The 22,449-nt window shown below is 44.9% G+C and overlaps 1 protein-coding gene and 1 pseudogene across 1 annotated transcript in view; both read right to left on the reverse strand.

Moving 5' to 3' along the window:
• Positions 1-2,504, reverse strand: part of LOC101828564 (hedgehog interacting protein) — an 88,530-nt gene extending 86,026 nt beyond the window's left edge. The window contains 2 exon segments of the mRNA XM_005077726.4: positions 1,656-1,805; positions 1,807-2,504. Of these exon segments, the coding sequence (XP_005077783.1) occupies positions 1,656-1,805; positions 1,807-1,935 (279 nt within the window). The 5' untranslated portion in view covers positions 1,936-2,504.
• A 16,283-nt stretch (positions 2,505-18,787) lies between these two features.
• Positions 18,788-19,184, reverse strand: LOC101828292 (annotated as a pseudogene).
• Between the last annotated feature and the right edge of the window lie 3,265 nt (positions 19,185-22,449).

Here is a 22,449-nt window from a genome sequence, read left to right on the forward strand (position 1 = left end):
TCTGCATCCTCGGTGTAGTCACAGCACACACTACACACAGGGACACTTCATGGTGAGTAAATATTTCTACACCTTCCTCTGAGTTTCCCCTTGAGGGTGGGGACTCCTAGTGAAGCCTTTGAGATGCTCTGACTGAGCTGTTTCTGTAGCTTCATTCAATTAGGAGGCCGGGGCTTAATGACATTGTTGTGAATAAAAACGCCAGAATATCTGTTCCCCGCATCTCAGACTACTGCTGCATATGGTAAGAATAAAGAGAGAGCTGCAGCTGAAACCCGCCGCAAGACAGCCCTCACTCATCAGGGAATAGAAGGAGTTGGACAAACGCTCCCTCAAAAGGCATGGACATTTGGACAGAGCTGGGGACTGAGAGAGAATGATGTTCTCCAGTTTCACCCATTAGTGAACCAACTAACAAATACAATGGTGGTGTTGTTATTCTTTGGCCATAAGCAACAGGACGCTGTGTGTGGGCAGCAGTTTAGTGGGGAGGAGGATACGTCGACCCCTTTTTGTCCTATTGATTTTTTTCCTATTTGCATGACTTGAGCAAATTAAATGATGCAATATGGCTTTTTGTTACAAAACAAAGTGAGAGGTACCACCCAGACACATATGTTGATTCGCAGGAGCTGTTTACATGATAATAGGGTGAAATCTACCGTGAACTGAGCATAAAAATTAGATTCAGCCTGGGCATTTTTTTTTTAATGCCTGGGCCAGCAAGAGTGAAGCACCAAGTTTTCCGAGTCTCTACGACCTTGACAACTGCAGGGTTGTAACACGGGAATTCTTAATTAAACCTAAAATGGCCAAAGACAGGGGGAGCAGGGACACCTGATTGCCTGTGCTCTGTGAAGTGATTGTAATGACAGGATCCCGCAGACGGCACACGGCACTGCATCCCCTGTAAGAAATCTCATGCAGAATCAAGACCAACGATGGCTTGCACGGAACAAACACTTTTTGGCTAAACTAATCAAGGCATGAGAAGTGCATATGGCATAGCTCATAAAAATGAGTTTCTAGACGAGGTCCTCCTAGACAACACTGCACCAGCGAAAACCTGCATTTTTGTAACGTTACAACAAGACCGAGAAACCACTGAATAGGAGGCTCCAGCAAACTCTCTCAAGTTCTTATGTATGGTACCAGGAGTTCCCTTCTGCTGGTTTAACCATTGGCATGCAAGATAGACCCTTCAGCCTGGGCTTGGGATCATTAACCAACAGTACCTAGATAGCCTTTAGAATCCAATCCGCTCACCAGTTAGAGCACGTGGAGAAAACGGAACAAATCTTTTCTACCCCAGAAAAATAAACCGGAAACCACAGCCACCCTAATTTACAGTTCCACCTCACCAAGTGCTAGATATGGTCCAAAATATACTGTTAATCTCCATTCTCTTAAAACATTTACCCGGCTCAGGACTCGGGTACCACAAGATACATCTCTCTAGAGATAGGCAAGTTTAAACCAGCATCCCCACAAGGGACTCCAGGGAAGGAGAGCTATCCGCACACTGCTCAGGAACACGCAGACCCCCCCCCAAACACCTACCCGAACTCAGGAAAGTTATAGCAACTATCAGGATGAGCTTGCCCTCTCTGGCGGCTACCACCAGCATCTAGCAAGGCACATCTGCGAGTGCCTACCTTGTTCTCCAGACGCCCCAACCCAGGGCTGTCACTCTGCAGGCAGCAGGACACTCGGGGGTAGAAGCCACCACACAGGATCTCTCCTCCACTCAGCAGCTCCAGCTGGGACATCACCCGCCTGTCTCTCCTTTTCAGGCGCTTAGGGGGGGTTCCCGTTCAGGCACCTTCTCCTCCTCGCTCCGCTCCCTTCGCTCCTTTCCCCAAACTTGGCATCTCCCTCGAAGAAGCCCAGAGCCACGGCTAGCAGCAGCAGCTTAAACGAGAGCATCTTCAGCATCGTCTACCCAGAGCAGCAGTGGCAGGGCGCGGGAGGATGGGGGGTGGACGGGGTGGACCTGGGGGGGGGGGGAGGCCACTGCCCAGCAGGGGCACTAGGGCGCAGCTCCAGGAGAGTGCGGCGGGCCGGCGGCCGGCGGGACGCTCCCGAGGCAGGCGGAGGTGGCGCGGGGAGAAAGAAGACGCGGAGCAGCGCTGCGCCGCGCTGCTGCAGCTCTGCCTTCGGGGCAGCGGGGCAGGGCGGAGAGATGAAGTGCGGGTGACACGGTGCGCGGCTGCCCCGCCAGCCAGCGTCAGTCAAGTTGGGTTAGGGGCTTTCCGCGGCGGCTGGGAAGTGGGAGGAGAAGGAGTTGGAAGAGGAGGAGGAAGGAGGGAGGGAGGACGGACGGGAGACGACAGTCGTGGAACTCCGCGGTGGCTCGTCGTCCGCTCCCCGGGAGTCCTTGAGGTGAGACGGTAGCGCGAACCGAAAGGGCGGCGGCTGCGGCGGGCCCCGTGGAGGCAGGGCCGGCGCTGGGCTCCCGAGGATGCTGAGGTCTCCTCTGCCGGCGGCTGCCGCTCCGCACGCAGCCTCTCATGTTTCGCTCCCTCTTTTCTTCTTCTTTTTAACCAGCGCGCGGGGAGGTGCTGCCACCGCGCGCCCCTTGACGTCACCGCCGCTCGCGCGCACCGCCCCGGGGTAGGGAGAGGGGAGGGGGGCGGTCTGCCGGGAGCTAGCGCTTGCCGGGACCCAGGGTGGCCTCGGGCTGCGACGGGGCGGGCGGGACGGAGAGGGGGAGGAGGAGGGAGGGCTGGGGCCGGGGAGCGGGCGGGTGGCGGTGGGGGGGCGAGCCCTTGGAGCCAGCCTCCAGGGCTAGGAACCCAGAGCGCCACTGTGCTGGGCTGGGGGTGGCCCGGCCGCTGTGCCCAGCTTGGGCCGAAAGTGCCTGGGGAACGGTGGCGGCTGCTCGTGGGCTGAGGCTCCCGGACCCTGTGAGTAAGAAGGGACCGCGCGAAGTGAGAAGACAGGGATTTTCCCCCCGGCTTCGCCCACGCTAGTCTGGGTCTGGTTACCTAGCCCCCGGGAAGGGACGCACTCCGTGGGTTGGAGCCAGCTGCTGGGAACTCGTCCCTGCCTTTCTCTCTCCCTCAGGTACAGACAGACGCCCCCAGGGATCCCCGAGATTTAGAGGCAAGAGGGGAGCCCAGGTGCTGCAGGTTTTTGTGAGGGCAGAGAGGCCACCCATGGGTCTTTGCTGACGTTCCCGGAGCTGCTGCAGTGGTTCTGAGACTGTGCCTACGGTAGGGTTGGGTATCCCAGAGCAGGCTAAACCTGAGTTCTTCTCCAGGCAGATGTGGGATGTGTTCCAGACTTAGGCAGGACAGCCTTGAGGGGCCACCTGTAGCCCCAGACTAAGTCGCCTGGGAGACACCTGTGAGTATTTGTAAAGTACATGCATGTGCACACGCACACGTGCGAACACAGCACACGTGTGCACAGACTTTCTGGTGTACATATACAGGAGAGGAAGAGTTTAGTCGCCGATGTGAGAATAGAATCACCTTTCCCCTAACTGGACAAGTTCTGCCTAGAGTGTTTCTAGAAAGATTTCGACATTACCAAGAGCTTTGATTTCATGCTTACTGGAGCCCCACAAGCTGGCACTGGGACAAGCCTCCCAGGAGCTGCACACGAAAGTTGCTTTTTGTCTATTTGGGTACTAAACAGGGAAGCTGATTTCCTGGCGGATGGCTTTTGATGAGGAGATAAGGCTGTTTTTCCCATTTTGGCAATAGGGGAATGTTCACCATATTTGGACAGATTTCACCAGCTCCTAGGAAAGTTGGTGGTGGCCGAGGCTGGTAACGGACTGCTTTGAAAGTGGCATCAGTGGCTAGGTGAGCCTTGTCCCTTTCAACGCCTGCATTCTGAATTACATTTTATGTGTGAAGTTAGTTTTTAAGCAACAGAAGTGACCTGTTGGAATAAACGTAAAGCCTGCTGAGACATTTGGCCTAGCCCCCAGCTAAAGCAAATGCCCTGGAAGCAAACTTAACCCTTCTTCCAGACACCATCATACACTGTCCTGCATGGCTGTGTACATGGATAGCGTCATGCACTGCTGTGTACATGGACACTGTCCTGCACTGCTGTGTACATGGACACCGTCATGCACTGCTGTGTACATGGACACTGTCCTGCACTGCTGTGTACATGGACACCGTCATGCACGGCTGTGTACATGGACACCATCATGCACTACTGTGTACATGGACACCGTCATGCATGGCTGTGTACATGGACACCATCATGCACTGCTGTGTACATGGACACCATCATGCACTGCTGTGTACATGGACACCATCATGCACTGCTGTGTACATGGACACCATCATGCACTGCTGTGTACATGGACAGCGTCATGTACTGCTGTGTACATGGACAACATCATGCACTGCTGTGTACATGGACACTGGAATGCACTGCTGTGTACATGGACACCGTCATGCATGGCTGTGTACATGGACACCATCATGCACTACTGTGTACATGGACACCATCATGCACTGCTGTGTACATGGACACCATCATGCACGGCTGTGTACATGGACACCATCATGCACTGCTGTGTACATGGACAGCGTCATGTACTGCTGTGTACATGGACACCGTCATGCACTACTGTGCACATGGACACCAGCATGCACTGCTGTGTACATGGACAACATCATGCACTGCTGTGTACATGGACACTGGAATGCACTGCTGTGTACATGGACACCGTCATGCATGGCTGTGTACATGGACACCATCATGCACTACTGTGTACATGGACACCATCATGCACTGCTGTGTACATGGACACCATCATGCACGGCTGTGTACATGGACACCATCATGCACTACTGTGTACATGGACAGCGTCATGTACTGCTGTGTACATGGACAACATCATGCACTGCTGTGTACATGGACACTGGAATGCACTGCTGTGTACATGGACACCGTCATGCATGGCTGTGTACATGGACACCATCATGCACTGCTGTGTACATGGACACCATCATGCACTGCTGTGTACATGGACACCATCATGCACTGCTGTGTACATGGACACCATCATGCACTGCTGTGTACATGGACAGCGTCATGCACTGCTGTGTACATGTTATTGTGAACACTACTCTAGTTTCCACGTGGTTTATATAGCATTCTTCTTGCTCAGAAGTCTCTTACTATAAAATAAACCCCACTAAGGATTTTTAAGACATTAAAATTTGTCAGTTTAGTATTTCTTGAGATAAGTTCTATCAGTATCAAGCCACTGGCGTAATTCCATGCAATTCACATCCCAGAACCCCATCTAGAATGTGTTTAAGGCTTTATTCCTAAGTTTTAGTTTAATGTCTCTTCGTACAATGAAGATTCTTCTGAAATTGTATCTCAGTCACTGAAGCTCCCACTCATGGGCGATAAATTGATGTTAACAGTATTGGGGCAGGCCTGACCTTCTTGTGCTGTGTATTCTCAGAGTAAGGACACCTAAAGTAAATTAATATTGGGTTTCACAAAATGATGCTTTTGTTATAAGATATGATCCTAAATGTCAAGATGCCGAACATGTAGAAATGACCAAAAGGAAACAAGCGTACTTCTTTTCTTTTTGGGACAAAGTCTTGTGTATCTCAGGCTGGCCTCATACTTTAAGGATGGCCTTGAACTTCTGCATCCGCCTCCTTAGTGTTGGGATTACAAACGAGGACCGCCATGCCTGCTTGAGGCAGTACTCATAATAAAAATCCCAGGACTTCCAGAGACCTAGGATAGAACCAAACATGACTGGCCAAAATAAACAAACCTTTGAAATGAAATGATTCTAATGATGCTCTGATATACTCACAGACTGATGCGTTAGTAGTCTCAGAGAGGCCACCTCCGGCACACGATGAGAGCAGATGCCGAGACCACAGCCAAACATCAGGAGGAGAGAGAGCCCAGTTTGGAGGTCTCCGTTGGAACCCTCCCCTTGGAGTTCAGGAAACCTGCCAAAGAGAGGGAGGAGGAATTGTAGGATCCAGAGGTGGAGTCAACTAAGCAGTGCTCATGGGGCTTCAAAGACACTGAAGCAGCAGTTGACAGCCTGCACTAGGTTCTCTGCATATATGCTATGGTTGTTGGCTTGGTGTTTTGGGGGGGACTCCTAACGGTGGGAATGAGGGTGTCTCTGACTCTTTTGCCTCCTCTCGGGACTCTTTTCCTCCTACTGGGCTGCCCTGCCCAGCCTTGGTTTAGGGTTTGTGCCTGGTTTTATTGCATCTTGCTGTGTCCTGTTCAGCTGGTGTCCTGGGGAGGCCCGCTCTTTTCTTTGAGGAGATGGGGGTGTGGGAGTGAATCTGGGGGAGATGAGAGGGGGGAACTGGAAGGAGGAGAGGAAGGAGAAGCTGTGGTCAGGATGTATCGTATGAGTGAAAAAAATTGAAAGTAAAAAAAAAAAAAAGAAACCCAGGGTTTCATGCACACAAAGCAAAGTCTCTACCAACTGAGCTACGCCCCTTCCCTTGTTCTGTGTTGACACATGCAACTGAAACCGATCCATGCAAGATTCATCACGAAACACAAGTAGTCAAGTCCCCAGTCCCTTATGGGACCGGAGCTTTTTCCTTGTGTCTCTCTTTTTTGGCGAGGGGGAAGGTGTTGTTCTTGTTTTGTGGTTGTTTTTCAAGACAGGCTTTCTCTGTGTAACAGCCCTGGCTGTCCTGGAACTCACTGTGTAGACAAGGCTGGTCACGAACTCACAGAGATCCACCTTCCTCTGCCTCCTGAGTGCTGGGACTAAAGGCGTGCACCACTACCGCCTGGCATGATACAATCCAAATAGTGCCTGACTTGTGTTTTCACAGTTAGACTAACTTCTGATTTAATTTTTCCCAGAAGGCAAATTAAAAACTTTATCCACAGCAGATCAACCATCTAATGTGTTTGGTTGTTTTCATTCTTTGTTCTTCTAGGGCCTCTCCACCCAGCTCCCAAATAAATCACCGGGAGGCTTATTTTTCCTTACGAATGCCCGACCTTTAGTTTGGCATGTTTCTAGACAGTTTTTCTTAAATTATTGAGACCATCTTTTGCCTCTGAGCTTTTACCTTTCCCTATTTCTGTATTCCTTTTTTTTTTTTTTTACTTCTTACTCTGTGGACTTGCCATGTAGCTGTGTAGCTGGGTGACTGCGTGGCTGAGCGGCTGGCTCCTAAAGTCCCCCTTTCCTCCTTTTCTCCACCCTGGATCCCTCTTTCCCCACATTTCTCCTATTTATTCTCCCTGCCTGCCAGCCCAGCCTATCTATTCTCTTGACTTGCTATTGGTTGTTCAGCTCTTTACTAGACCAATCGGGTGTTTTAGGCAGGCAAAGCAACACAGCTTCACAGAGTTAAACAGATGCAATATAAAAAGAATGCAGCACATGTTTACATCCTGAAACAAATGTTCCACAGCATAAACAAATGCAACACATCTTAAAATAATATTCCACAACAATCTAACTTCTTAGGAATCAAGGATAAACACTAGGGTGTTTCCTAAGACTGAAGCCTCATTGGGGGTTACCACAGGGGATTGGAGCCTCGTGCACACCTGGACAGGGCCAGAAGGGGCCTTTTCAGCATTAAATCATGTTTAAGAAGTGTGCACATGCTGCATTCATTTTCATCCACACACTGTTGGTAGCCATCAGGAACTTTATCATGTGTGAATGAGCTGTAAGCACCAGATCCTGGAATTAGACATTTCTCTTTTTGATCACCCCAGCTGAGTGTGATTTGGTTTTACTGTGACCAACTGTCAATAAATGTTACCCACTGGCCGTCTTACATGACTTGATGCTTTTTGAAGGTTTCAAATACATTAAAAGATCTTTTCAAATTAAATGACAGACTACAGTGTGACTCCTCAGAGAGAGACCACATATTACTTAGCGATTAGAGACTCGTTATAGTCCAGGTGGAGTGACTGGCACAATGGTGGGGTGGCTAGTTGAATTTATCGCTAGTTATTCAGTCTTTCTTGTTAAAGATAGCACTTGGGCCAAGTAAAGACCCTTGCCCCAAGCCTGATAAACTGAGTTTTATCCCTGAGACCTGAATGATGGGAAGAGAGAATCAGCTCCCACAAGTTGTCCTCTGATATTTACACATGCAGCACAGCATTCAGTGGCATGTGTGTGAGTGCACGCCTGACCACACACATGTGTATGCACACACACACGCACACACATGCACACAGACCGAAAATGTTTAGATCAATACCTGTGTGCCAAACTCTGCTCTGGGCACTGGAGACATGGGTGTTTAAAACTCCTGGAACTTCCTCCAATGGGGGAAACAGACAGCAGCTGAAGCAGATTGTGCCAAATGTCTGTGCGTGCTGGAGAGAGAAGAGATCATGGGAAGGATGACCACTTGGAAGACTGGAGCAGTGAGCCATGCCCACACAGAGCCCAAGGAATGGGAGAGAGGACTGGATGAAGCAGGCAAACTTGGTGTGTCCAAGGGTTAACAGAGAGGCTTAGCCCTCAAGAGAGGATGCCAGTGAGTCTCATAAAACGGTAAGAATGGGCAACATTATGAAGTAGCCAGGTCCCAGGTTGCATAAGATCTTTGAAGTTTTACTCTTAATCAGATGCCATGGAGGCAGAACCTGTCCTATAGCCAGTGCTGACTCCTCCAAGGCCGTGAGGATCATGGTAACACTGGCAGAGGGCTAGGGACTAGCCAGAAGAATGTCTTCCACGACCAACGCCACAGGCCAGGGTCTTAAAACAACAGAAATCTACTGTCTCTCGGTTCAGGAACTAGATATCCCTTGAATGTCTTCCACAACCAACGCCACAGGCCAGGGTCTTAAAACAACAGAAATCTACTGTCTCTCGGTTCAGGAACTAGATATCCCTTATTAATCTGATGTTCTGGGCTGGTTCCTTTTAGATGCCTAGACTTTTCTCTAGCTTCTGGTAACTTCCATCACCCCTTTCCCTGGCTGCAGGTCGAGAGCTTGCTGTGCCTTGCTTGTGGATGGGTTTTGTTTACATCTAAATTTCTTCATCTTATATGAACATTAGTTATGTCAGTGTCCATCCTAATAACCACATATTAATAATCTGTGAGGCACTATTTCCAAGCAGGTGAATTTCACAGATACCGGCTGGACTAAAGAATCCTTTGGGGGTTGGCCTTCCTTCCTTCCTTCCTTCCTTCCTTCCTTTCTTCCTTCCTTCCTTACTTCCTTCTTTCCTTCCTTCCTTTCTTCCTTCCTTCCTTCCTCCCTCTCTCCCTCCCCCATCTCTATTCTTTCTTGTATTTTCTAGCTACTAACTCACTATAAGGTTATGCCTGATAAATAAGTTGATGAGTGGACAATGAAACGTGTTGTATTTATACAATGGAATATTGTTGAGCTGTTACGAAAAATGAAATCATGAAATTTGCAGGTAAACAGATGGGGCTGGGGATCATTCCAAGTGCAGTAACCCAGGTCCAGAAAGACAAATACTGCACATTTGCTTTTATCTGTAGACGTCAGTTTCGATAGTCAGGTATGCGTGTTTCATTTGAAGTACCACAGGGGTCAGGAAATTATTAAAGCATCGTTGTGTGGGGACCTTCGAGGGAGGAAAGAAAACTCACTGGTCTAAAGGGTTAAGGGGAATAACAGAATAGTAAAGGTTAAAGTAGGGTTGGGGATAAGGGACAGGATTAGATGGGGATACAGGGAGGGACAGACTACACTAGTCATTTGGAAACCTATTATGGTAGAAGCTCCCTAAAATATATACGCTTCTACAGCAATAAAAAGAGTTAAAATGAAGTTGACCATGCTAACAATGCCCCTATCATATACCATAAACTAACAAGCAAAAAGCCCAGTGTCAGGAGTGAGTTGCATCTTTTATAGTTATTGGCTAGTGAGATCTCCAAAACATTATTGTAAGACCCATTTACTGAAGACGCCATACATTGTATCATAGAACATGCTACTCATCCGGAAGCTTCTTTCCCTATGAGCTAGCATTCCTAGATGGGGAATTGCTTTTCACACTACTGGAGGAAAAAAAATCAAGCATCATTCACTCAGATGTAAACCCTGAGAGCTACAATAATGATTGGCATTGCGAGACACGCACACGGGTACAGTAGTGTGCTAACATTGTGGTAGTAAGCAGACACTTTCTGACTGGACTCAAGTCCCAATGTACAAGTTAAAATCCGTACCTGGCACCATCATCGGGGTAAGAATCTGTGGTTAGACAGGTTATACAGGTCCTACAGGAGAACCTGCTGCTATAATTCTGCAAAGGATGCATAGTGTTAGACTGACTCCTAATGACTTATTGTTATACCCATATATTCATGCATCTTTTAATTCTTATCCGAGAAGCTTCTGTTTGCTGCAAATGTGGAAAAATAGGTACTCGCAACTGTGCAAGGATAAGGAACTAGGGACTGTCCATCCTCAAATGGGGCATCTCTGTCTCACCTCCTCCTTCCAAGACTCAGGGATCAGTGCAGACACGTGGGGAGGGATGATTGCAAGAGCAGCGAGAGGTGGTGAGTGATTACAAGGAAGCAGTGTTTGCACATGTGATCTCACAGCAGTTGTGACGACACGCCTGAAACCTGCCGCAGATCAAGCCAGACATAACCCCGGCATGGAGAGGGGAGGTGGGGAGGAAGTCCCATGTCCCTAGCTGAGGAGTCATTGGCAAGTGAAACTGCTGGGGGAGGAAGGGAGGGAGGGAGGGGGAGAGAGAGAGACAGACAGACAGACACACAGACACACAGACAGACATTTTTTTAAAGTTGACCATCTTCCAATGGAAGGTCAAACCCTCAAGGATGTATGGACACCACATATCAGAGTTGATGGATTTAACGGATTTAAAAGGGGAACACAAAGTTGGATGAGTAGGAAATTGAGGGTGAATATGGGAGGAGTTGGGGAGGGGAGGGATTGTATGGACTCTCAGAAAGACAATGAAAGTGAGGAAAAAATCCTCCGGAAGAAACAATTATTTGCATAACACAAGTGCCTGATGGAGAGAGACAGAAGCGGCAAACTCAGAGGAGAGGGCTAGTGCTATGCCTCTTCCTTTGGCTTCTGGCTTTTTAGAAAATTTTGTGTAATTTAACCATTATTACTGCTGTGGACACATCCAGTGATTTTGAAATAGCAGGATTTCTTTTCCATTTCATTCAAAATATGTTCTAACTTCCCCTCCCCGCCCCAGCCACTGCCCAAGCTCTTTGAAACAGAAGTTATTAAAAATGGTCTGATTTAATTTCCAAATACTTAGGGGTTTTTTTGAAGACTTTTTGTTGTTGGTTCTAACTTGATCTCATTGTAGCCAGAGTACATTCAAGACAAATTGAATTTGCAAATATTTGAGTCTTTTTGGTGGGCAGGAGAATGTTGTATCTTGGTAAGACAACAAAAGAGAACACGTGTTCTGTTGTGGAGATCAGGCCAACTTGTTAGCTGGTGTTTAAATCTCTTTCTTATCGATCTTATTTGTCTTATCTGTTCTTACTGGAGTTGGGAGTAAGGAGTTCCCTGCTCCCTCTTGCAGATTATACCAACTTTTGTATTGTTTGGAGTTCTGTGCTTATTTGCATAAAAGTTTGTGACTTACCTCCTGAATGGACACTTTGGCCATTATGAAAGTGATCAGAATTTCTTCATCCTGGTCAGAATTGCTTTTGTTTACCATTAGCATGAAGCATCTTCTTAATCCCCTTTTTTAAACCTACTTTGTTTAATTATTAAAAACTTTCTGCAAGCTGCATAGCGTTGTGTTTCGAGTATTTTCCCCCTAAAATTCTTGACTAGAGACTTTATGTTTAAAGAGACCACTGAGACGGTGTGTTCAGAAACCCACATTTCTACTACTTAAAGTAATTACTGAGACAGACAGTGTGCTCAGAAAACCTCATTTCTACTGTTTGGTTCCTATTTTTCTTATCTACTTGTTTTTTACTCTTCTTTTTTTTTTTTTTTTTTTTTTTGGTTTTTTTGAGACAGGGTTTCTCTGTGGCTTTGGAGGCTGTCCTGGAACTTGCTTGGTAGTCCAGGCTGGTCTCGAACTTACAGAGATCCGCCTGCCTCTGCCTCCCGAGTACTGGGATTAAAGGCATGCGCAACCAACGCCCGGCTACTCTTTTTAATATTTAGATGTTAAATGTTTTATTATGCTAATTTGTCTGTTACAGGCTAATTCTTTCATTTACTTTTTTTAGTGACTATTTTAAGGTTTAACTTGTCACATTGTGTCTTCAGTTGCTATGACACCACCTTATTAAGCAAACGTTAAAATGACAATATATGTCCTTTGCATCTGTGCATGCCTAAACCTGCTTTATAAAATGGTATATCATTTGCATATGGCCTGTGCCCATTGTTCTGTGTACTTCTAGACACCTCTAGATTGCTTACATAGCTCTAACTATGTGGGTAATTGCTACACTGTGTTGTTTAGGGAATAAGAACACATTCAATACAGATATGAGAACTTTGCAATGTCTTAAATCTGCAGTTGGTTGAGTCTCGAGATGCAGAGCCCATAAACTCAGAACCCATGGATTCCAACTGCCACCAACCTCTGTGCACATGCCTCATACAATGTAAGATGTGATTATGATTTTCTCTAGACAGATATTTATCTTTTAGAACTATTTTAAAATATGAGTAAAAGTTTCTATTTTAAAATATGAGTAAAAGTTTCTTTTGTAATTTGCCACTACACTTTAACAAGTTGCATTAATCCTTCGTTAAGATAACATTAGTGATTTAATGTGTTCTCACGGCACATCTGGATCCCTGCTTGGCCAGGGTTCTTCCTGTGTGAGGGAATGTGGCCATAGCTCTTGTACTAAACTCTGAGGATACTGATCTTATTTTCATCTCTTACACGGCAAGGTGTGCTTTATTGAGCCTCCCCTTTGAGGCTCTTCTCACCGGGTCTAGAGCTTTAGGCTGACAAGTTGTCTGTGTTTGCTTCCCTTCCATTCAGACAGGTTCAGACATAGGTGGGTCGCACTTACAGTTTATTTTCTTGTGTTTTACTTGATGGTGCTGTGAAATGGATACCCAGAATACCTTTACTTTCAGTTATTGATACTCATCACTCCCTGAGGCTACGGGATAGCATGACCCTTGTGATGCATTGCTGGGTAGTAGCAGTCAGTAACAAGTCCCAGGCATGAGGTCTCCTGGGAAAACAGCTGATCCCGTGTGGTTCTCCATGAGGCTTGACTGTGCTGTTTTCCAGGTTAGGCGCATGAGATGCGTTTTTTTTTTTTTATTTCCTGTATATCTTTTACATTCCTGAGCATGTGAAATATACAACTGCAACAATGATTTCCGGGTCTTTTGCTCTAAGTCTTCTGTATAAACTAGAGCTCTGGCTTGTCTTTGAGTTCATTTTTTTACTTATCCTACTTCCTACTATAGTTTATTAGAATGTAAATTGAGGGGCACCTTGAACACCTGTAAGACACCCCTCCTGTCTTCCTTCCCTGAATCATCTTAATTATATTTGTCCATCTAGAAATCACTCACTTATTTTACATGGAAAAAATTTCCCTCTGGTTATTTCTTACAGGCTTCCCCTCATCAGTAGTTTTAAGACATTTACTCTCATTATGTTTTCTGTAGCTGTCAAAAAAAATGGGATCTTGAAATTTGCAGGCAAATGGATGGCACTAGAAGAAACAAACCATCCTGAGTGAGGTAACCCAGTCACAAAAAGACAAACATGGTATGTGCTCATTCATATATGGATTTTTAGACATGGAGCAAGGCATTGCCAGCCTACAATCCCACTGCCAGAGAGTCTGGGAAACAGGGAGGACCCTAAAAGAGATATGCATGGTAACACAGAGAAGGGGAATGGGACAGGATCTCATGAGTGGATTGGGAGCATGGGGGAGGGGAGAGGGAGCTGGGGACTGGTGAGGGGGAGAAGAGGAGGGGAGAGGAGTACATGGGGGAGCAGGAAGTTGAGTCGGGGGAAGAACAGAGGAGAGCAGGATGAGAGATACCATAATAGAGGGAGCCATTATAGGTTTGAGGAGAGATCTGACACTAGTGAGATTTTCAGAGATCTACAAGGATGAGACCAACTAACAATCTAAGCAATAGTGGAGAGGCTACCTTAAATGCCTTCCCCTATAATGATATTGATGACTACCTTACATGCCATCCTAGAACCTTCATCCAGTGTCTCATGGAAGCAGAGGCAGACACACAGCTAAATACTGAACTGAACTCCTGGAACCCAGTTGCAGAGAGGGAGGAGTGATGAGCAAAGGGGTCAAGACTGGGCTGGTGAAACCCACAGAGACAGCTGACCTGACAAGGGGGAGCTCATGGACCCCAGACTGATGGCTGAGAGGCCAGCATGGGATGATCCAGAGCCCCTAAATTTGGGTGTCAGTAAGGAGGCCTCGGTAATCTATGGGGCCTTGGGTGGTAAATCAGTATTTATCCCTAGCATATGAATGGACTTTGGGAGCCCATTATGTATGGAGGGATGCTCTCTCAACCTGGACACATGGGGAAGAGCCTAGGCCCTGCCCTGGATGATATGACAGACTTTGGAGATCCCCCATGGAGTGCCTCACCCTCCCTGGGGAGCAGAGTGAAGATTGGGGGTTTTGTGGGTTGGTGGGGGTGGGGGAGGGTGAGGGAAAGCACAACAGAACACATCTTGCCATGTAAGAGATGAAAATAAGATCAGTATCCTCAGAGTTTAGTACAAGAGCTATGGCCACATTCCCTCACACAGGAAGAACCCTCGCCAAGTTTGTTTCTCATTTACACTGAAAAAAAGAGAAAATTCTATGACATTCTGTTTGCAAGTCATTAATTAAGGCACACACAAACTCTGGGTAGTATATTATCTACATGGAGACCTTTGTTGAGGTCATTAGGTACTGAGGCAGAGTTTTCATGGAAGAGATTGGCTGTTTTCCCCAGGAGCTCTCATGCCTGGGACTTGTTACTCACCGCTACTACCCAGCAATGCATCACAAGGGTCATGCTATCCCGTAGCCTCAGGGAGTGATGAGTATCAATAACTGAAAGTAAAGGTATTCTGGGTATCCATTTCACAGCACCATCAAGTAAAACACAAGAAAATAAACTGTAAGTGCGACCCACCTATGTCTGAACCTGTCTGAATGGAAGGGAAGCAAACACAGACAACTTGTCAGCCTAAAGCTCTAGACCCGGTGAGAAGAGCCTCAAAGGGGAGGCACAATAAAGCACACCTTGCCGTGTAAGAGATGAAAATAAGATCAGTATCCTCAGAGTTTAGTACAAGAGCTATGGCCACATTCCCTCACACAGGAAGAACCCTGGCCAAGCAGGGATCCAGATGTGCCGTGAGAACACATTAAATCACTAATGTTATCTTAACGAAGGATTAATGCAACTTGTTAAAGTGTGGCGGCAAATTACAAAAAAGTCTCCCTGAATGAGGGACAGCCAGAAGGCTTTCTTACTTTTTTCCCTCCTAAGGGAAATGGCAGCTGTCTATGTCCTGGAAAGGGCCTTCCTCAGAAACAACATGCTGAGACCCCAACCTTGCACTCCCAACCCCTACAACTATAAGAAACAAAATAATCAAGACAGATTTCCAAGTGTGACTTTTATGATGTTGTGTGCTTGACGTTTCATTACCATAAATTTCATTATTGCCAGTGTCACTTTTAAGCTATAAATGCGTAACTAAATAAATCAGTTGGGGCTGTTTGGTTCTATCAAGTGTGTCGTAAATTTTTTTCTGGTGAATGCAGAATCACCTCTAATGAAGGATTATTTTCTTTACTACTAAGACAGTTCTATTCCAGATGCATTGCTTGAATTTTCTTGACTTAAGTCATTTGAGCGCGCACACACACACACACACACACACACACACACACACACACACACACATCCATCTGATGACAGCTCTAGTCACCAAGCCTGTGGGTAATTCATTTCAATTAAAAAAGATCCATTTATGCATATTGATGATTTGCCTGATCTGTGTCTGGGTACCACATGTGTACAGTGTTCGAGGGGGCCAAAGGAGTGTTCCAGGTCCTTTGGAACTAGAGTTGTAGCCTATTGTTAGTGATGCAAGTGCTGGGAATGGGGCTTAGATCCTCTGAAAGAGCATCAGGTGCCCTTAGCCAATGAGCCTTCTCTCCAGCCCCACATTTACTCTTATTTATCAAAGAAGATGTAGCTTATTCTGAAAAATTTCCAGCTTTCTGCATCAAGGCTTACTGTGTGACTTAATCTTCTGTAAGGTCACTTGCTTCTGAAACTGTCTATCACGAAGTTGTCTCCCAGAGTTAGAACTTTCCTGAGTCCTATGTGAGGACCCTAAGCCCCTCCCGAGTGGCTCTTTCACAGAAAGGTTTCTTTTATTAATATTGTACTGCATGCTTCCCATAGGGAAAGTCTACCACCTAAGAATTTCACAGCCTTCCAAATAGCACCACTAGCTTGGGACCAAGTGTCCAGACACATAGACCTGTGGGATACTTCACATTAGAGCTACGATCTCATACCCCTGTCTGCTGGATGCACATGGCCTTCTCATAATGCAAAATGTGTTTAAAAGTACCTAGAGTCTATAGTGAGCCCAACAACAATTAAAAGTCCAAAATTTCCTTTACAAACACTTGGCACATTTTAAACCGTGAATCCTCTCATGAACATCGTAAAGCAGATTATGAGCTTCCAATATAAAGGGCACAGAGTAGAATTCCCAGTGCAGAATGGAAGGATGCTAGAAGAAAAGGAGGTCAAAACAAGACCAAAATCCATCAGGGAAAACACTAGTCGTAGAAGCTCCATGTTTGGAATCTGGGGCTGATAATGGAGTGATCTGAGCTGTTATATTTTGCTGCCCACCGTACCTGATATCCGCAGGTCGATGGCTCTACCCTCGTCCTGGGAGGTATACCTCTCCCCCCTTGTCTTAGCCCACACCACTATTTATTCTGGGGGTGTCCTCTGCTACTCTTCCACAAACTCCACTTGCTTTCCACTCTCAAAACCAATGCAGTTCATCCAGCGATAAGCTCCCTTCTCCTGTTTCTTTGTCCTGTGCCGACCTCTCCCTCTTTATGTTGGTGTTTATTATTTGAATAGGATCCGAGGAACAAGAGAGGAGGAACCAATGGGTTTAGTCTGTCATACTGAACTTGCGCCAAAAAAAAGTGGATAAACTTCAATATTCTTCCTTTCTCTACATAAAATACACAGAATCGATTATATATAATTATGTATACATTTCTCTTATTACAAATTTATTTCATTATAAATGTAATTTCATATAAAATATATAATTTTAGCTAGGGATGTAACATATATATATACATATACAAACACATACATAGCACACACACACACACACACACACACACATATATATATATACATATATTACTTGTGTTTTCATTTTATTCTTTCGTTGACACACTTGACCAATCCCTTTAAAACCGAGTTTTCCTTTCAGCAATTCTGTCTTCTCTTCTTAGGATGCTGACTGGATGTTTCCATGCAGATAGCCAGCTAGTCTTTCAAGTCCAGTGCAGTCCAAACAAAATTTTCTATCCTCCCTTCTAAGTCTGCTCCTCCACAGACAACCTCAACTTTCATGAATAGAAACTCTGTCCTTCTAATCATCAGCCCAGAAACTTGGTGTGTGTGTGTGTGTGTGTGTGTGTGTGTGTGATGGCCATGTGTTTTCATGCATGTAGTGGTGCATATGTAGAGGTAAGGGGACAACTTTTGAGTGTCTGGTCTCTCCTTCCATGACACGGGTTCTGGTGATCAAACTCAGGTTGTCAGGCTTAGCAATCAATACCTTTATGGGTTGAGTCATCTTGACTGGAACCTTGATATGAATTTTTGCAAGATTGCTTCATGCTTGGTTCCTATTATATCAGGAAACAAAGCATATGAACATTTCATTTTTTTTACAATTATAAGATTTGTAGTGGCTTTGCTGCTACACTAACTCACTCACTATGAAGAATCCCTCTGAGCTTTCATGCAGTGGCTTTTAAATATGTCAATGACCATTATCTAGGTACATAACTGAAGGAGTGCTTATACCTATTTATTACAAGTGTGTTCATGTGTGTGCTCACATGTGTACAAATGAACATAGGTGTAGATATGCATGTGTGTGTGCCCTGGATTATAGACTAGAGGTCAACCTTGGGTGCCATTCCTGAGGACACCTGTTTAATTGACTCTTTTGGAACATGCTCCCTTATTATGACCCAGGGCTTGGCAATAAGATTGGTCTTAGCTGGCTAGGGAACTCCATGGGCCTACCTGTTATCATTGCTTCTTGGCTACAAGCTCCTACTGCCACTGCTGACCATTTATGTGGGATCTGCAGTTCAAATTTATGTTCCTACACTTACTTAGCTGAGTATCCCAACCTGGGTTCCCCTTTCTCAATAGCTTTGAAATGTCCTACATTCTCCATGCTTTTAGTTTCTGTTTCTCAACTCTACTCCTTTATGTCCATGGCAACTAAAATCATTTTTGTATGCCACAAACCATTTCACGTCACCCCTTCATTTAAATCTTCATTCCAAACAAAATTCGAATTCTAGAGGAAAATGTGAGTATTTATCATCTGCTCTCTGTTGACATGTCTGTTCCTTGCTCCATGTTTATAAGTGGTGGAAATTTTCTAGAATAGCATTCTTACGGTAGAGAAGTTACAAATATTGGTTGTACATTTGTAGGGTCTGGAGAATGAGGATAGACAGGCACATTTATTTTTGTGAGCCAAAAGCTTATTTATTCATTTCTTGCATTTGAAGGACTCTTCGGTGACATCCTTGGCCTGCGATTCTTTGCCATAGTCCTTAACCACTACACAACTGCAAGCAGCCATTTTTCACAGCTCTCCCTCTCAATCAAATGTTGAAGCCTACCCATTCCTCCAGTGCCTTCTTGTCAACAACTTTAATAAGGTTGATTTGGTGCTCAGCACAGAGCACCTCAGCCAACTTGACGTACGTGGGCTCATTACAATCGTAAGCAAACACACAAAGATGGGCTAGACTCTTGTGGAAGGCTTTGGCAGCCATACTTATGCCATGTGCTATGCCATCGTGGATGCGGGCGGTCTTCGGTACTTCCTGTAAAGCAGTGTTGACATCCATTACGCATCCAGCAACAGTGCCTGCCTCAGTCATGGTGGTGGATTATGGCCAAGGCCAAATCCTGAAGGCCCCTGATCTTCCACATCTGTGCAACTTGGCGGCACTGGAAAAGTCAGGCACAGTTTTTAGAAAGCAATGGCATACAGGCCATAAAGAACGAGAGCATTTTGGAAAAACTTTGACCACATCAGCAATGGAAAGTTGGCATGCTCGGGTCTAAGGAAAAGCATACTGACTTCATAAAAAAGGAACTCAGAGATGAATGTAGGAATGAGAGAAAGACTCATTTTAAAGTGTGTCATTTATAAATTGCCCAAAATGGTACGCTGATCATCTATCTGCGCTTCATGTCTTCATCCCCATGCCACTTACTGTGTGGGTGTGGACGACTGCAATTTCATTCGCATAAACTAATTTTGATTATCCAATTGATCGGTTTTTATTTTACTCCATGTGTATCAAATCCAGCTGCAAAAAATATTGCTGCATCTAAAATTCCGAGGACAGCAGCACCTGCTGGCAGGTGGCACTACATGAACGTCCTCACAGGTAGCTGGCTGGCAGGTGACACTACATGAACGTCCTCATGGACAGCTGACTCACTCAGTTCCTCAGCTGGTTCTCAGGACTGATCATGACGCAGCTGCAGCTGCCACGGCCTGCCTTTTTCACTCCAGCGTCCGATCAGCCTTCCCCCACAAGCTTTTGCGTCTTCAATGCCCCGCTGACGCTCTTGCTGAACTGATTTGCTGTGCAGATTGACTGGGGTCAGTGTCAGTGAACGCTTGGCACCTGTTTAAGGCTGTGGGCTTCCTGGGGTGGCTGTCTCTTAAACCAGTGTCATATCAACTCATGCTGACTGAAAGGAAATGGCCTGATTTAGGGGTAGTGACTTAAACCATGGTTTATAGAGCGCACACATGACAGATTTTACTGCAGTAACGTCAACTTTCTAGGATACCTGAACTAGTCAAGCAGCTGTAATTCGCTAACACATTTTTCTTCATTTGATGTAGTTTGAAAGGGCCAACTGATGAGACCAGAGGGTTGTAGAAGTGGCACTTAATTATAAAATAATGAAAAACAGTCTACATCATGAAACCACCTCATAAACAGAATGATTGAAGCTGAGATGATTCAGTAATTAATGATTACATCAATTAAGTGAACTAAATTCGTATCGCAACCCTACATACACATATGAGAAAATATAATACCTTAACTATGGAGATAATTACTAAAATATGGAAGACGTGATAAGCTCCAAGAACTGAAGCCCACACAGCTATCAAGTTAATTCCTTTTGTGTGCACTAGGTGTTTTGGAAACTAAGCATTAGCTTCCTGGCTGTGCCTCGTATCAAGACCACCCTGTAGCAAAATTTAATTCTGCAATGGATACCTATTCATTATTTAGCTAAACATGTAGCTAAACACACTGAGACAAAAGATGTAAATGAACATTTAACCTTTGATTGATGAAAACGTCTTTCATTTGAGGATGTTTTTAATTAAATAGTAATGTAAAAACACTAGGGTTTGTTTATTCAAAACTGGCTACCTTAGTCAAGATATGGAATTAATCGTCTAGGATCTTAAGTTGTGGATAATTTTGGTAATTAGACAATCTAGTAAAACATTTCTTTGAAAATATGAAAGGTAAGTGTATTATAAACCTGGTTGCAGTCAAATCTAAATAAATGATCAAAAACAGTTAAATGTCAAAAATCCATTTAAAACATCACTCAGAGTTAATTGTCCTGAAGAAGGTGTTGTATGACACAAATATTTAGTGTGGCTTATGTGTGTGCATAATAGTATTTGGCTATTTATTCTGGAAGGGGTTAGAGACATTTCTGAAATGTTATTTTGACAAACTGAAACAAGAACATAGCATTTAAAATTTTTTGATCAAAGACATATTCTTTAAACTCAGAGCAACAAAATGCCCAATTTAACAGCATGTGATGAAGCTAAAAGCATTATTTGAATGGTGTAGTTCACGATCACAAATTCTGCTTTGTTCCACAATTCATGAATTGTGCATATTCTTTTATTTTCAAAATGCATGACTTACTTATGAAGAAATTCTTTGGTTTTTTTTCCCGAAAATGAGCATAAATTTTATGTCTTGCCCCAGGGCATGAAATTCAGCAAACATTTTCATTTATTAATGGTTCAAACACCTGGGAATTTTGTAGACATTACAGATGTTTTCACATGTGTAAACTTAGAGTAAATGTTGAATATAAGGGAAAGCTTTCTAAGTTTCAGATCTCTGTGTGTCACGGGACCGGGGCCTCCATTAGTCAGCCTGCCGGTGCTTGAGTTTACTTCCAGTCCATCAAGTACGGCAGGGGCAGTGGCTGGGGTACAGCACTTGCCAGAACACACTAGGCCTTGGGTTCTGCCCACAGCACTGAAAACAGTTTTCTTTTCATTTAAAAATATAAAATATGTACATACTCTCAAAATCAACCAACCCTTGAAGTACATTACTACAGCTATGAGTGTAGATTATATAATATTATATAATTAAATAATTATATAATACCCTTTAAAATATAGATTCTTCATATTGAAGAATTATGTTTTTCTTTCTTGTGAGAAAATATCTAAAAGCCCCCCCCAACACAGCATCGATTGCATGGAAGATGGATGTCAATTTAGTTCTTTCTCAAGGGACAAACAAGATCATATTAATAATAACCTAGTGTTTTGTTCTATAATTTTTTAACTGGGCCTACCCTCTTATACTTTACAAACAGCCACTTTCTTTTTGTTCTCACTGGAACACAATGGATTTCTCGGTGTCTTCTGCTATTGAAGGGCTTTGTTTGTTTGCTCTTCAGTTTCTTCTAAAAGCCATCCATCTTCGAGCTCAGATGTGATATTTCTGTCCAGTTTCTGAATCGGCAAGTTTCTCCAGTGAAGAGCCCATCAGATTTCCATGTAAACCTTCACTAACGTAAAGTGCCCTGGTAGTGACAAGAAGCGTGTTTCAGTTATCTGACTTAACCATTGTGCAATGAACTTATACATTCTTGTTGTGTGCACATGCGTGCATGTGTGTGTGGGTGTATGCATGTGAGTGTGTGTGTGCGTGCATGTCTGCGCATGTGTGCGTGTGAATTCTTGTGGGCACACATGCATATGGGTACGAGTGCATAAGTCTGCTCATCCGTGCTGGGGCTAGAGGCCCGCACTTTGAGTGTTGTTCCTTGGGAGCCATTCATCTTAGTTTTTTGAGGCAGCGTCTCTCCTTGGCCTGGAACTTTCCAGTTAGGCTAGCCTCGCTG

This window comes from Mesocricetus auratus, unplaced genomic scaffold (assembly GCF_017639785.1).
Source record: "Mesocricetus auratus isolate SY011 unplaced genomic scaffold, BCM_Maur_2.0 Super-Scaffold_100041, whole genome shotgun sequence".
Taxonomy (NCBI): Eukaryota; Metazoa; Chordata; class Mammalia; order Rodentia; family Cricetidae; genus Mesocricetus; species Mesocricetus auratus.